This window comes from Oncorhynchus gorbuscha, linkage group LG08 (genome assembly GCF_021184085.1).
Source record: "Oncorhynchus gorbuscha isolate QuinsamMale2020 ecotype Even-year linkage group LG08, OgorEven_v1.0, whole genome shotgun sequence".
In the NCBI taxonomy this organism is placed as follows: Eukaryota; Metazoa; Chordata; class Actinopteri; order Salmoniformes; family Salmonidae; genus Oncorhynchus; species Oncorhynchus gorbuscha.
The window spans coordinates 61,117,378-61,133,667 of NC_060180.1; the positions used below are offsets into that span (position 1 = coordinate 61,117,378).

The 16,290-nt window shown below is 46.2% G+C and overlaps 1 protein-coding gene across 3 annotated transcripts in view; it reads right to left on the reverse strand.

Moving 5' to 3' along the window:
• LOC124040955 (glypican-5-like) overlaps positions 1-16,290 on the reverse strand; it is a 336,316-nt gene that overhangs the window by 44,826 nt on the left and 275,200 nt on the right. For all 3 annotated transcript variants that reach the window (XM_046358084.1, XM_046358083.1, XM_046358085.1), the window contains one exon: positions 7,286-7,424. In XM_046358084.1, coding sequence (XP_046214040.1) covers positions 7,286-7,424 — 139 coding nt within the window. The remainder of the gene's footprint in view (positions 1-7,285; positions 7,425-16,290) is intronic.

A 16,290-nucleotide genomic window follows, 5' to 3' on the forward strand; every position in this document is an offset into this window, starting at 1 on the left:
AGGAGATCCCTCAGGAGACCATCGGCCACCTCATCAGGAGCATGCCCAGGCGTTGTAGGGAGGTCATACAGGCACGTGGAGGCCACGCACACTACTGAGCCTCATTTTGAATTGTTTTAAGGACATAACATCAAAGTTGGATCAGCCTGTAGTGTGACTCCAAATCCAGACCTCCATGGGTTGATAAATTTGATTTCCATTGATACTTTTTGTGTGATTTTGTTGTCAGCACATTCAAATATGTAAAGAAAAAAGTATTTAATAAGAATATTTCATTCATTCAGATCTAGGATGTGTTATTTTAGTGTTCCCTTTATTTTTTTGAGCAGTGTATATATATGTATATATATAGTTGAAGTCAGAAGTTTACATAAACCCTAGCCAAATACATTTAAACTCAGTTCTTCACAATTCCTGACATTTAATCCTAGTAAAAATTCCATGTTTTAGGTCAGTTAGGATCACCACTTTATTTAAAAAATTTGAAATGTCAGAATAATAGTAGAGAATTATTTATTTCAGCTTTTATTTCTTTCATCACATTCCCAGTGGGTCAGAAGTTTACATACACTCAATTCGTATTTGGTAGCATTTCATTTAAATTGCTTAACTTGGGTCAAACATTTTGGGTAGCCATCCACAAGCTTCCCACAAGAATTTTGGCCCATTCCTCCTGACAGACCTGGTATAACTGAGTCAGATTTGTAGGCCTCCTTGCTCGCACACGCCTTTTCAGTTCTGCCCATAAATGTTCTATAGGATTGAGGTCAGAGCTTTGTGCTGGCCACACCAATACCTTGACTTTGTTGTCCTTAAGCCATTTTGCCAGAACTTTGGAAGTATGCCTGGGGTCATTGTCCATTTGGAAGACCCATTTGAAACCAAGCTTTAACTTCCTGACTGATGTCTTGAGATGTTGCTTCAATATATCCACATAATTGTCCATCCTTATGATGCTATCTATTTTAGATGTCTTCTGAGTAGAATACCTGGCCAGCCTGGCAGCTACGGAGAAGTTTGGGAAAGGAGAGTGCTTTTATTTCCCTCTGTTTGACTTCACATATCCCTCTTTTTCCACTGTTCCTTTTTTCTCCTTTTCCTAGAATGCTTAGTTTGATCACTGCAATGCTGGAAATGTAAAACTTGTAGCGTATTTGAGGTTTCTGAAGTTCATAATTTCCACGTTGAAATTTCAGACTTGATTGACCCTTACAAAAATGTCCATAATAATTCACATTTCATGTTGCTGCAAGATTGTTTTCCTGCTGTAGCAAACTGGCTCAAATTAAGATGACACATCCTCTGTAGGGTGATGATCTAGTCTCTCTATACCAAAACCCACTGCCAAGGCAAGCAGTGTAAATGCATAAACATGTAGTATTGTAACATACCATGAAACCTGACCAGGAAAAACTCATGACCTCAAGTATAACCTCTAATTAGGGCCCAAAGCTTTTCCAGGTCAGGTCACATAGTGTGGAAAAATAACCGCCATCACATCAATGCTATATGAGAACCTTCCACTTCAGACTGGGTGGAAAGAGACTGTCCCGTCAATGCCAGTAACTAATGACTGAAGTTACTGCTTAACGTGGCGTCCCACCTAGCGTCCCACCTCGACAACAGCCAGTGAAAGTGCAGGGCGCCAATTTCAAAACAACAGAAATCCCATAATTAAAATTCCTCAAACATACAAGTATTATACAACATTTTAAAGATAAACTTCTTATAAATCCAACCACAGTGTCCGATTTCAAAAAGGCTTTACGAAGAAAGCACACCATGCGATTATGTTAGGTCAGCGGCTAGTCACAGAAATCCATATGGCCATTTTCCAGCCAAGGAGAGGGCTCACAAAAGTCCAAAATAGCGATTAAATTAATCACTAACCTTTGATGATCTTCATCAGATGGCACTCATAGGACATCATGTTACACAATAAATGTATGTTTTGTTCAATAAAGTTCATATTTATATCCAAAAATCTCAGTTTACATTGGCGCGTTATGTTCAGAAATGCATTGTCTCAAACAAACATCTGGTGAAAGTGCAGAGAGCCACATCAAATTCAAGAAATACTCATCATACACATTGATAAACGATACAAGTGTTAAACATACGAATAAAGATAAACTTCTCCTTAACACACTACCCCTCTGTTAAGAGGGGGGGTGTTACCGATGGGTGGAAAGTCAGGATATTAGACAATGGTCCTTCTGTAGCTCAGTTGGTAGAGCATGGCGCTTGTAACGCCAGGGTAGTGGGTTCGATCCCCGGGACCACCCATACATAGAATGTATGCACACATGACTGTAAGTCGCTTTGGATAAAAGCGTCTGCTAAATGGCATATATTATTATTATATATTACAATGAGGACTCTGAGTCAGCCAATGTGAACTTGTACAAATCTGGAACAGTAATGGTACAGGGCAACCCCAAACAGTTTCAGTTGGACTTTCACGTTATCAAAGCGAGAGCTCAGCAGGAGAAGCTCTCGCTTGAGAAAGATACCCCCACCCTGAGCATGTCAGACCAGACCTCTTCATTATACAACCCCACAGATCAGGAACCCCAAGCGGAAAGTCAACCTCCCAGCACAGAGTACTGAAATTAAGAATAAATTCACCCAGCTGGAGGAAAGGCAGGTGAAGCTGGAACAGCAGGTGAACACACTCCAGTCAGCACAAAAAATAGTCCAGCTCAACAACACCTGATCAACCAGAGCTGGAGAGCTGGAGGTGGACTCTGGACTGTGGTAAGACAACATCAACAGGAGACAGAGTAGTAGCAGGAGAAGAACAGACCACTAGAGAGGATCAGAGTGCTGGAGGAGAGCATGCGGGGGATGGCGTGTGACAGAGAACAACCCATTAGAGAGGTGGCCACCCCCGCAGAGAAGCCAGCAGAACAGCCTACTTCAGCCCCAACAAAGGTCCTGACACCACATCAGATCAGTCCACCACAGACCCTGACCATACCGTCGACATTACAGCAGAACAGACAAAGGAAGAACCCCAAGTCCAGGGGATCCAACCCCCTTTGAGCACCCCCCCTGTCAGCCACCCTGATAGCCTTCCTGGCAACCCCCCCACACCCACTGAGGACATACACAAGCCACAGATTGTACTCCTTATGGACATAAAATGGGAAATATATTCAATTAAATAAACATTTTTTCCAGAAACAGTGTCTAAACTCTGGTGTCCAAACACTCAGCGAGCCCTAGACCTTCTGTCTGAGGACCAACTAGGTTCACCCAGCAACATAATAATACACACAGGCACAAACGACCCGAGAGCACAGCAGGAAAGGGTGGCCAGGGCACTCAAGGGAGTGATTAAAAAAGCTTCTTCTACTTTCCACAATGCACAAGTGGTTATCTCCACCTTGCCACCACAAAAAGACTTCTACCCTGCTACCATACAGCGGTTGAACGCAAGTATTCCCCGTGACTGTGCATCAAAACCAAATGCTTACCTGACCGACCACTCCACCCTGGATATGAGAAGACTTTATGACCAGGTCCACCTACACAAAGCAGCAGTACCCACCTTCGCCCTCAAAAGGACATCGCCCTCAAACGCAGCCCCAACACTTCACACAGGAGCGACAGATCAATAGACAGCACGCCTCAGACCAGCAAGACTCTCTCCCAGACCTATGGAACCCCCCCCCCCAGACCTACACATAGAGGACCCACGCCGAGGACCTACATCCAGACCACAACACTACCAGCCAAATCCACACCCCACCCCAACCAATCAACACCCCCTCTAAGTCAACCATGCCCACACTCCATTTAGGCCACCTCAGATCAGACCTATGCTCCTGCTGCCGACCCCATGCCCCCCACTTCTGCATAGAAGGCATTAACATGGAAGTCACACATATACCAAGGCCTTGAGCAGGCAAACAGGCCCAACCCCCACTCGTACACTAGCCCAAGCCAATGGCATGTGCCAGATGCTCAGCAGGCTCTGCTCACACTTACTGGTCTGAGGCCAAACCACACGACTAACAACATTGGACACTTTATGGAACACAAAGCCTTCACTATCTCATCCTGGAATATCCAAAGCCTGAGGTCATCTGCCTTTGGCCTAAAGAGCAGGAACCTACAGCCATTGTCATCTTACAGGAAACATGGTATAGAGGAAACAGACCCACTGGTTGCCCTCTAGGTTACAGAGAGCTAGTAGTCCCATCCACCAAACTACCAGGTGTGAAACAGGGAAGGGACTCAGGGGGTATGCTAATTTGGTATAGAGCAGACTGAACTCACTCAATTAAATTAATCGAAACAGGCACATTTGACATTTGACAGTTAACTTAACAGAGATAACAATGTGTGCTACCTATATCACCCCATTAGAATCCACATACTTTAATGAAGACAGCTTCTCCATCCTGGAGTGGGAATCATTCATTTCCAGGCCCAGGGACATGTACTAGTCTGTGGCAAACTAAATGCCAGAACAGGACAAGAATCTGACACCCTCAGCACAAAGAGGGATAAACACCTACCTGGATGTGACAGCATTCCCTCCCCCATATGACCCCTAGGCCCAACTACGACAACATAATCAACAAAAACAGGTCACAACTCCTGCAGCTCTGTCGGACGCTGGGTATGTGTCACGTTCGTCGTAAGAATTATAGGACCAAAGTGCAGCATGATATGGTTTCCACTTGTTTATTAACGGAAACGCACAAAAACAATAAAGAATGAACGAAAACGTGAAGACAATGGAGTGCTCACAGGCAACTACACATAAACAAGATCCCACAAACACAGGTGGGAAAAATAACTACTTAAATATGATCCCCAATTAGAGACAACGATTACCAGCTGCCTCTAATTGGGAATCATAGAAAACACCAACATAGAAAAGAAACTAGAACACAACATAGACATAGATATACTAGATCACCCCCTAGTCACGCCCTGACCTACCACACCATAGAGAAACAATGGCTCTCTATGGTCAGGGCGTGACAGTATGTACATAGTCAATGGTAGGCTTCGAGTGGACTCCTATGGTAGGTACACATATAGCTAATCTCTTGGCAGTAGTACTGTAGACTACTTTATCACTGACCTCAACCCAGAGTCTCTCAGAGCGTTCACAGTCAGCCCACTGACACCACTATCAGATCACAGCAAAATCATAGTCTACTTGAACAGAGCAATAATCAGTGGTGAGGCATCAAAGTCGAAGGAACTGAATAATATTAAGAAATGCTATAGATGGAAGGAAAGTAGTGTGGAAACCTACCAAAAATAATTAGGCAACAACAAATTAAATCTGTTTTTTCTTGGACAAAACGTTTCACTGTAATAGTGAAGGAGTAAATTTGGCAGTAGAAACCCTAAACAGTGTATTTGACATCTCAGCTTCCCTATCAAATCAAAACAAAATTAACAGAAAACAGAAGAAAATTAACAACAATGACAAATGGTTTGATGAAGAATGCAACAACCTAAAAACCTAATTAAGAAACCTATCCAACCAACAACAAAGACACCCAGAAAACCTGAGTCTCCGCCTACACTATGGCAAATCAATAAAAACAATACAGAAATACACCGTGGGATATGCGTCAACAGCAACCTTGGGAAAATCCTCTGCATTATCATTAACAGCAGACGTTTCCTTAGTGAAAACAATGTACTGAGCAAATGTCAAATTGTTTTTTTTACCAAATTACACCCTAATATTCACCCTGCACACCCTAATTGACAAGCAAACAAACCAAAGCAATGGCAAAGTCTTCTCGTGCTTTGTTGATTTCAAAAAGCCTTTGACTGAATTTGGCATGAGGGTCTGCTTTACAAATTGATGGAAAGTGGTGTTGGGGGAAAACATATGACATTATAAAATCCATGTACACAAACAACAAGTGTGCGGTTAAAATTGGCAAAAACACAAACATTTCTTTCCACGGGCAAAGGGGTGAGACAGAGATGCAGCTTAAGCCCCACCCTCTTCAACATATATGTCAATGAATTGACGAGGGCACTAGAATAGTCTGCAGCAACCAGCCTCACCCTACTATAATCTGAAGTCAAATGTCTACTATTTGCTGATTATCTGGTGCTTCTGTCCCCAACCAACGTAAAACACCAAATAATGCATGCAGAGCAATTAGGCCGATACCCGCTAATTATAAAAATCAAGAAAAGAGCCGTTAAATTCTACAACCACCTGAAAGGAAGCGATTCCAAAACCACCAAAACAAAGCCATCACCTACAGAGAGAAGAACCTGGAGAAGAGCCCCCTAAGCAAGCTGATCCTGGGGCTCTGTTCAATAACACAAACAGACCCCACAGAGCCCCAGGACAGCAACACAATTAGACCCAACCAAATCATGAGAAAACATAATTACTTGACACATTGGAAATAATTAACAAAGAAACTGAGCAAATTAGAATGCTATTTGCCCATAAACAGAGAAAGCAGAATACTTGACCACTGTGACTGACCTAAACTTAAGGAAAGCTTTGACTATGTACAGACTCAGTGAGCATAGCCTTGCTATTGAAAAAGGCCGCTGAAGGCAGACATGGCTCTCAAGAGAAGACAGACTATGTGCACACTGCCCACAAAATGAGATGGAAACTGAGCTGCACTTCCTGACCTCCAGACAAATTTATGACCATATTAGAGACACATATTTCCCTCAGATTACACAAATCCACAAAGAATTCAAAAACAAACCCAATTTTGATAAACACCCATATCTACTGGGTGAAATACCACAGTGTGCCATCACAGCAGCAAGATTTGTGACCTGTTCCTATTTTCCTTTTTGTACTTTAACTATTTGCACATTATTAATACTTCTCCTTCTGAGTGTAATGTTTACTGTTCACTTATGTTGTTTATTTCACTTTTGTTTATTGTCTATTTCACCTGCTTTGGCAATGTAAACATTTGAGAGAGGGATAAAGGGAGAGAAGGAAAGACAGAAAAAGAGAGAGATAGAGAGGGTGAGAGTGACAAAGATAAACCAAGAACACAACCTGGCATGGTTTCCCAGTGAAGCAGATGCAATATTCTGTTTCTCAGATGTTTTCCAAATGCTTCTTCAGCCAGAAGGTACTACAACTCACCCAGACAAACAGTCAGTCCTGCCTGGCCATCCACACTAGAGGCTTGATATACTTGGTTGTTCAGATGTAAACACTGAATTAGAGAGGTGCGTGTGTGTGAGCGCTTGTGTATGTGCGTGACACATGCATACACATGGGTGTGTGTGTGTAAGTGCTTCTGTCACTCACAGGTCTTGACTGCCCCCGTTCCAGACCCTTGACACCCATCCTCATCGTCGCAGTCTCCACTACCGTCCTCTGTGTCGCCGCTACCCAGCTCCCTCCAGGACACTCTCTGGCCCAGCCCCGGCAGCATGTCCTGGATCTCCTGGTGGAAAGAAACACATAACATACATAGAGGTATGATGAATAAACACCCACTTATTGCAATGCAAATAGTTTGGGTTGCCATTTGATTAGCTGTTCAGGAGTCTTATTGCTTGGCGCTCCGGTACCGCACGCGGTAGCAGTCTATGATTAGGGTGGCTGGAGTCAATTCTTAGGGCATTCCTCTGACACCACCTGGTATAGAGGTCCTGGATGGCAGGAAGCTTGGCCCCGGTGATGTACTGGTACTCAAGATACTCTCGATGGTACAGCTGTAGAACCTTTTGAGGATCTAAGGACCCATGCCAAATGTTTTCAGTCTCCTGAGGGGGAATAGGTTTTGTCATGCCCTCTTCACGGCTGTCTTGGTGTGCTTGGACCAAGTTAGTTTGTTGAGGATGTGGAAGCGAAGGAACTTGAAGCTCTCAACCTGCTCCACTGCAGCCCCGTCAATGAGAATGGGGGAGAGCTCTGTCCTCTTTTTCCTGTAGTCCACAATCAGCTACTTTGTCTTGATCACGCTGAGGGAGAGGTTGTTGTCCTGGTACCACACGACCAGGTCTCTGACCTCCTCCCTATAGGCTGTCTCATCGTTGTCAGTGATCAGGCCTACCACTGTTGTGTCATCAGCAAACTTAATGATGGTGTTGGAGTCGTGCTTGGCCGTGCAGTCATGAGTGAACAGCCACATCATAACCCAATGGGAGTAAATCAGTCAGAAGCATTAGAGCGATAGCATATTAGCTCTGGTTCCTTTCACCCCCACAGTGTAACCCTTCACTCCCCAGTGTGTGACAGCGTCAGCGGGCCAAGGTGCTGCTAGCGACAGCCCTCTGCTCTGGAGGATGCAGAGGGTCTTCAAATCGACCATGTGTGTGTGGCCCTTAGGTTAATTTCCCTGACACATCATGGCAGATGTCAACAAGCGCCTGCGAGGTGAAGCACAACGATTGGTGTGTGTGTGGGGGCGGGGGGGGGTCGAAATAGGCTGAAGATGAGAAAATCAAATCAAATAAAAAATGTATTTGTCACATGCGCCGAATACAACAAGTGTAGACCTTACCATGAAAATGCTTATTTACAAGCCCTTAACTCTTCTTGAACTGCACTGTTGGTTAAGAAAATATTTACCAAATAAAATAAAAAATAAAATAACACAATAACATAACAATAGCGAGGCTATATACACGGGGTACCGGTACCGAGGCAGTGACCGGCGGTACAGGTTAGATGAGGTCATTTGTACATGTAGGTGGGGGTGAAGTGACTAATCATAGATAATAAACAGTAAGTAGCAGCAGTGTACAACGAGGGGGGGGGGGGGTTCAATGTAATAGTCTGGAGGCCATTTGATTAATTGTTCAGCAGACTTATGGCTTGGTGGTAGAAGCTGTTAAGGAGCCTTTTGGTCCTAGACTTGGCTCTCTGGTACCACTTGCCGTGCGGTAGCACAGAAAACAGTCTATGGCTTGGGTGACGGGAGTCTCTGACAATTTTATGGTCTTTCCTCTGACCCCGCCTATTATATAGGTCCTGGATGGCAGGAAGCTTTGCCCCAGTGATGTACTGGGCCATCTGCACCACCCTCTGTAGCGTCTGGCGGTCGGATGCCAAACAGTTACCATACCAAGCAGCGATACAGACAGATGCTCTCAATGGTGCAGCTGTAGAACTTTTTGAGGGCCCATGACAAATCTTTTCAATCTCCTGAGGGAGAAGAGGCGTTGTCGTTCCTTCTTTTCGACAGTGCCAGGTCACTTACCTCATTCCTATAGGCTATCTCATCGTCATCGGTGATCAGGCTGCACTGTTGGTTAAGAAAATATAGGCCTGATCACCGATGACTGTGATGGTGGGGTTGATGTGAGCCATGACCAGCCTTTCAAAGCACTTGGCTCATGGCTACAGGCATGAGTGCTACGGGTTGGTAGTCATTTAGGCAGGTTACCTTAGTGTTCTTGGGCACAGGGTCTATGGTGGTCTGCTTGAAACATGTTGGTATTACAGACTCAGACAGGGAGGATGAATATGCCAGTGAAGACACTTGCCAGTTGGTCAGCACATGCTCGGGGGAAAACATCCTGGTAATCCCTCTGGCCCTGCAGCCTTGTGAATGTTAACCTGTTTAAAAGTCTTCCTCACATGTGCATGGAGAGTGAGATCACACAGTTGTCAGAGCATAGCTGGTGCTCTCATGCATGGCTCTGTGTTGCTTGCCTCGACGTGAGCATAGAAGGTATTTAGCTGGTAGGATTGCGTCTAATATAATATAATATAATATATGCCATTTAGCAGACGCTTTTATCCAAAGCGACTTACAGTCATGTGTGCATACATTCTACGTATGGGTGGTCCCGGGAATTGAACCCACTACCCTGGCGTTACAAGCGCCATGCTCTACCAATTGAGCTACAGAAGGACCACGTCTCTTAGCAGTTCGCTGCTGGGATTCCCTTCATAATCTGTGATAGTTTACAAGCCCTGCCACATCCGACAAGTGTCAGAGCCCACATATTAGGATTCAATCTTAGTCCTGTATTGACGGTTTACATGTTTGTTGGCTCGTCGGAGCAATATTTCTTATAAGCGTCCGGATTAGCGTCCTGCTCCTTGAAAGAGGCAGCTCTAGCCTTATATATAACTCAGTGCGGCTGTTGCCTGTAATCAATGGCTTCTGTTTGGGATATGTACGTATGGTCACTGTGGGGACGACGTGGTCGATGCACTTATTAATGAAGCCGGTGACTGATGTGGTAAACTCCTCAATGTTATCAGATGAATCCCGGGAACATATTCCAGCCTGTGCACAACACTGTTCAGCCTAAAGTGTGTTTGAGTGTGTGTGTGTTATAACACTGTCCAGCCCAGTCGTCTTTAAAGCCCCTTTAATTAACAAGAAAATTGATTAAATTAATTAAACGCCATCGCTGTGGCAACGACTCGTTATCCGGTGGCTTTCCTAAGCGGTTTGTGTGTGATTGTTTATTGTTATTGTATGCCTGGTTGTTTATTACCTTTACAATCTCAATGGAGCAGTAGTGGTTTGAAAAGGAAATTGCTGTAACGTTTATTGCGATGTAGCAGCTATGTGGAGGCAAGGCCAGGCTGGCTGTGTGTGTGAGAAATACTCTACATAAACTATTTCAATAATGAGATTCTATAGTGGCTTTTTTATATTATAGTATTGACTGGATATGCTTCCCTCTGCCTGGCTATCTGGCCTGTTCTGAGGAGGGACTGTGTATGTACTAGAAGGTAGAAGTTGATGATCATGACATCGGTTTGCTGCCCACAATGCCCAGTTTGATGCCAACTAGACCCCAGACTTCCTCAGACTTTATAGGGCCAGGAGTTTTACCTGACCACGTGATCTGACTGGGCAAACTCCCGTCCCTTCTCATGTGGGAATAATTCCACTTCATGTCTGGGTTCCCTGTGGAGCTATGATAGTTGGAGTAAAACAAGAACTGGTGCTAGGCAAAACAAGAACTGGTGCTAGGCAAAACAAGAACTGGTGCTAGGCAAAACAAGAACTGGTGCTAGGCAAAACAAGAACTGGTGCTAGGCAAAACAAGAACTGGTGCTAGGCAAAACAAGAACTGGTGCTAGGCAAAACAAGATCTGGTGCTAGGCAAAACAAGAACTGGTGCTAGGCAAAACAAGAACTGGCGCTAGGCAAAACAAGAACTGGCGCTAGGCAAAACAAGAACTGGCGCTAGGCAAAACAAGAACTGGCGCTAGGCAAAACAAGAACTGGTGCCAGGCAAAACAAGAACTGGCGCTAGGCAAAACAAGAACTGGCGCTAGGCAAAACAAGAACTGGTGCTAGGCAAAACAAGAACTGGTGCTAGGCGTTGTGGTGCTACGTTCCAAACGACAGGACACAATTTCCACTCTGGCGATTGATCAACAAAGTTGATTAGATTCAACGCCACTGTTAAGGACGGATAAAAATAGAAGGCTTACTTCCTGTCTGATGTCATCAACAATAAGTTGAGACACCTGAAACCCCACCTCTTTAAGGAATACCTAGGATAGGATAAAGTAATCCTTCTCACCCCCCCTTAAAAGATTTAGATGCACTATTGTAAAGTGGCTGTTCCATTGGATGTCATAAGGTGAATGCACCAATTTGTAAGTCGCTCTGGATAAGAGCGTCTGCTAAATGACTTAAATGTAAATGTAAATGTAAGTTCAAAAGTACTATAACACAAATACTAATTGCCAGATTGGTCATGATGCAAGGAGCATCTAGGTAGAGCACCAATAGGCGTCGGAGGGAGTCGGAGGAATCAAAACGCAATTGCCCGATTGGTCAAGTGGGGCCAGATGGAGAAATGCACCCTGGGAAAGGACTGTATGCCACATGGGGAGCATGAGATCACACACACACACAGAGATCCTCACGCTTAGCTTTAGACCCTTAGATCACATGCCAAAAGGTGGCAGGATCTCCAACATGGGCTCTGTTCTGCTCTGTTCCAACATGGGCTCTGTTCTGCTCTGTTCCAACATGGGCTCTGTTCAGCTCTGTTCCAACATGGGCTCTGTTCTGCTCTGTTCCAACATGGGCTCTGTTCTGCTCTGTTCCAACATGGGCTCTGTTCTGCTCTGTTCCAACATGGGCTCTGTTCTGCTCTGTTCCAACATGGGCTCTGTTCTGCTCTGTTCCAACATGGGCTCTGTTCTGCTCTGTTCCAACATGGGCTCTGTTCTGCTCTGTTCCAACATGGGCTCTGTTCAGCTCTGTTCCAACATGGGCTCTGTTCTGCTCTGTTCCAACATGGGCTCTGTTCTGCTCTGTTCCAACATGGGCTCTGTTCTGCTCTGTTCCAACATGGGCTCTGTTCTGCTCTGTTCCAACATGGGCTCTGTTCTGCTCTGTTCCAACATGGGCTCTGTTCTGCTCTGTTCCAACATGGGCTCTGTTCAGCTCTGTTCCAACATGGGCTCTGTTCTGCTCTGTTCCAACATGGGCTCTGTTCTGCTCTGTTCCAACATGGGCTCTGTTCAGCTCTGTTCCAACATGGGCTCTGTTCTGCTCTGTTCCAACATGGGCTCTGTTCTGCTCTGTTCCAACATGGGCTCTGTTCAGCTCTGTTCCAACATGGGCTCTGTTCTGCTCTGTTCCAACATGGGCTCTGTTCTGCTCTGTTCCAACATGGGCTCTGTTCAGCTCTGTTCCAACATGGGCTCTGTTCTGCTCTGTTCCAACATGGGCTCTGTTCTGCTCTGTTCCAACATGGGCTCTGTTCTGCTCTGTTCCAACATGGGCTCTGTTCTGCTCTGTTCCAACATGGGCTCTGTTCTGCTCTGTTCCAACATGGGCTCTGTTCTGCTCTGTTCCAACATGGGCTCTGTTCAGCTCTGTTCCAACATGGGCTCTGTTCTGCTCTGTTCCAACATGGGCTCTGTTCTGCTCTGTTCCAACATGGGCTCTGTTCAGCTCTGTTCCAACATGGGCTCTGTTCTGCTCTGTTCCAACATGGGCTCTGTTCTGCTCTGTTCCAACATGGGCTCTGTTCTGCTCTGTTCCAACATGGGCTCTGTTCTGCTCTGTTCCAACATGGGCTCTGTTCTGCTCTGTTCCAACATGGGCTCTGTTCTGCTCTGTTCCAACATGGGCTCTGTTCTGCTCTGTTCCAACATGGGCTCTGTTCTGCTCTGTTCCAACATGGGCTCTGTTCAGCTCTGTTCCAACATGGGCTCTGTTCTGCTCTGTTCCAACATGGGCTCTGTTCTGCTCTGTTCCAACATGGGCTCTGTTCTGCTCTGTTCCAACATGGGCTCTGTTCTGCTCTGTTCCAACATGGGCTCTGTTCTGCTCTGTTCCAACATGGGCTCTGTTCTGCTCTGTTCCAACATGGGCTCTGTTCTGCTCTGTTCCAACATGGGCTCTGTCCTGCTCTGTTCCAACATGGGCTCTGTTCAGCTCTGTTCCAACATGGGCTCTGTTCTGCTCTGTTCCAACATGGGCTCTGTTCTGCTCTGTTCCAACATGGGCTCTGTTCTGCTCTGTTCCAACATGGGCTCTGTTCTGCTCTGTTCCAACATGGGCTCTGTTCTGCTCTGTTCCAACATGGGCTCTGTTCTGCTCTGTTCCAACATGGGCTCTGTTCTGCTCTGTTCCAACATGGGCTCTGTTCTGCTCTGTTCCAACATGGGCTCTGTTCTGCTCTGTTCCAACATGGGCTCTGTTCAGCTCTGTTCCAACATGGGCTCTGTTCTGCTCTGTTCCAACATGGGCTCTGTTCTGCTCTGTTCCAACATGGGCTCTGTTCAGCTCTGTTCCAACATGGGCTCTGTTCTGCTCTGTTCCAACATGGGCTCTGTTCAGCTCTGTTCCAACATGGGCTCTGTTCTGCTCTGTTCCAACATGGGCTCTGTTCAGCTCTGTTCCAACATGGGCTCTGTTCTGCTCTGTTCCAACATGGGCTCTGTTCTGCTCTGTTCCAACATGGGCTCTGTTCAGCTCTGTTCCAACATGGGCTCTGTTCTGCTCTGTTCCAACATGGGCTCTGTTCTGCTCTGTTCCAACATGGGCTCTGTTCTGCTCTGTTCCAACATGGGCTCTGTTCTGCTCTGTTCCAACATGGGCTCTGTTCTGCTCTGTTCCAACATGGGCTCTGTTCTGCTCTGTTCCAACATGGGCTCTGTTCTGCTCTGTTCCAACATGGGCTCTGTTCAGCTCTGTTCCAACATGGGCTCTGTTCAGCTCTGTTCCAACATGGGCTCTGTTCTGCTCTGTTCCAACATGGGCTCTGTTCAGCTCTGTTCCAACATGGGCTCTGTTCTGCTCTGTTCCAACATGGGCTCTGTTCAGCTCTGTTCCAACATGGGCTCTGTTCTGCTCTGTTCCAACATGGGCTCTGTTCAGCTCTGTTCCAACATGGGCTCTGTTCAGCTCTGTTCCAACATGGGCTCTGTTCTGCTCTGTTCCAACATGGGCTCTGTTCTGCTCTGTTCCAACATGGGCTCTGTTCTGCTCTGTTCCAACATGGGCTCTGTTCTGCTCTGTTCCAACATGGGCTCTGTTCAGCTCTGTTCCAACATGGGCTCTGTTCAGCTCTGTTCCAACATGGGCTCTGTTCTGCTCTGTTCCAACATGGGCTCTGTTCAGCTCTGTTCCAACATGGGCTCTGTTCAGCTCTGTTCCAACATGGGCTCTGTTCTGCTCTGTTCCAACATGGGCTCTGTTCTGCTCTGTTCCAACATGGGCTCTGTTCTGCTCTGTTCCAACATGGGCTCTGTTCAGCTCTGTTCCAACATGGGCTCTGTTCAGCTCTGTTCCAACATGGGCTCTGTTCTGCTCTGTTCCAACATGGGCTCTGTTCAGCTCTGTTCCAACATGGGCTCTGTTCAGCTCTGTTCCAACATGGGCTCTGTTCAGCTCTGTTCCAACATGGGCTCTGTTCTGCTCTGTTCCAACATGGGCTCTGTTCTGCTCTGTTCCAACATGGGCTCTGTTCTGCTCTGTTCCAACATGGGCTCTGTTCTGCTCTGTTCCAACATGGGCTCTGTTCTGCTCTGTTCCAACATGGGCTCTGTTCAGCTCTGTTCCAACATGGGCTCTGTTCAGCTCTCTTCCAACATGGGCTCTGTTCTGCTCTGTTCCAACATGGGCTCTGTTCAGCTCTGTTCCAACATGGGCTCTGTTCAGCTCTGTTCCAACATGGGCTCTGTTCAGCTCTGTTCCAACATGGGCTCTGTTCTGCTCTGTTCCAACATGGGCTCTGTTCTGCTCTGTTCCAACATGGGCTCTGTTCAGCTCTGTTCCAACATGGGCTCTGTTCAGCTCTGTTCCAACATGGGCTCTGTTCTGCTCTGTTCCAACATGGGCTCTGTTCAGCTCTGTTCCAACATGGGCTCTGTTCTGCTCTGTTCCAACATGGGCTCTGTTCTGCTCTGTTCCAACATGGGCTCTGTTCTGCTCTGTTCCAACATGGGCTCTGTTCAGCTCTGTTCCAACATGGGCTCTGTTCTGCTCTGTTCCAACATGGGCTCTGTTCAGCTCTGTTCCAACATGGGCTCTGTTCTGCTCTGTTCCAACATGGGCTCTGTTCAGCTCTGTTCCAACATGGGCTCTGTTCAGCTCTGTTCCAACATGGGCTCTGTTCTGCTCTGTTCCAACATGGGCTCTGTTCTGCTCTGTTCCAACATGGGCTCTGTTCTGCTCTGTTCCAACATGGGCTCTGTTCTGCTATGTTCCAACATGGGCTCTGTTCAGCTCTGTTCCAACATGTTTCTCCCTGCTCCTTGGCATTTCAGCCAACGCTCCAGTAGTTCTGATCTTGGTTCAAGTTGGCTGTAGATGCACTTTACCGTTCGCACTTTACCGTTCTTGCTGGTATGTATGCAGCCTTCTCAATCGCTGAGTCCCAAATGACACCCTTTTTCCCTATCTAGTGTACTCGACCAGGGCCCATAGGGCAGTGGTCAAAAGTAGTGACCTATACAGGGAATTAGGGTGCTATTAAGGATGCAGCCCATGTAGGGCATAGGACAGAGCAATGTTACGAGAATGTTATGAATGAATCAGTTATGAGGATATTGTGAGTTGGGGAGAGATAGTGTACAGTCAGAGCAGTGGCTGTGTTCGTCTGTCTGATCCAAGTGACTCACTTGTTATGATGTGTTTGTACTGTTTAGATCTTGGCTGTGGGTTTGACTCTTGGTGATGTTTTCATTGGTTCACAACCTGGTTGAATGAATGTTACATAAATGTTAAACGCATTACTGACACGTGGCAGTCTTCTGTCTGGGCTATCAGTGCAACCCGAGGGGTTCATCCCATATGGTCCACAAGCTAAAGGATAGGAAGCCATTTTAATGTACTGAGACACAGCCTTGTTGCTCTGCACTCCACC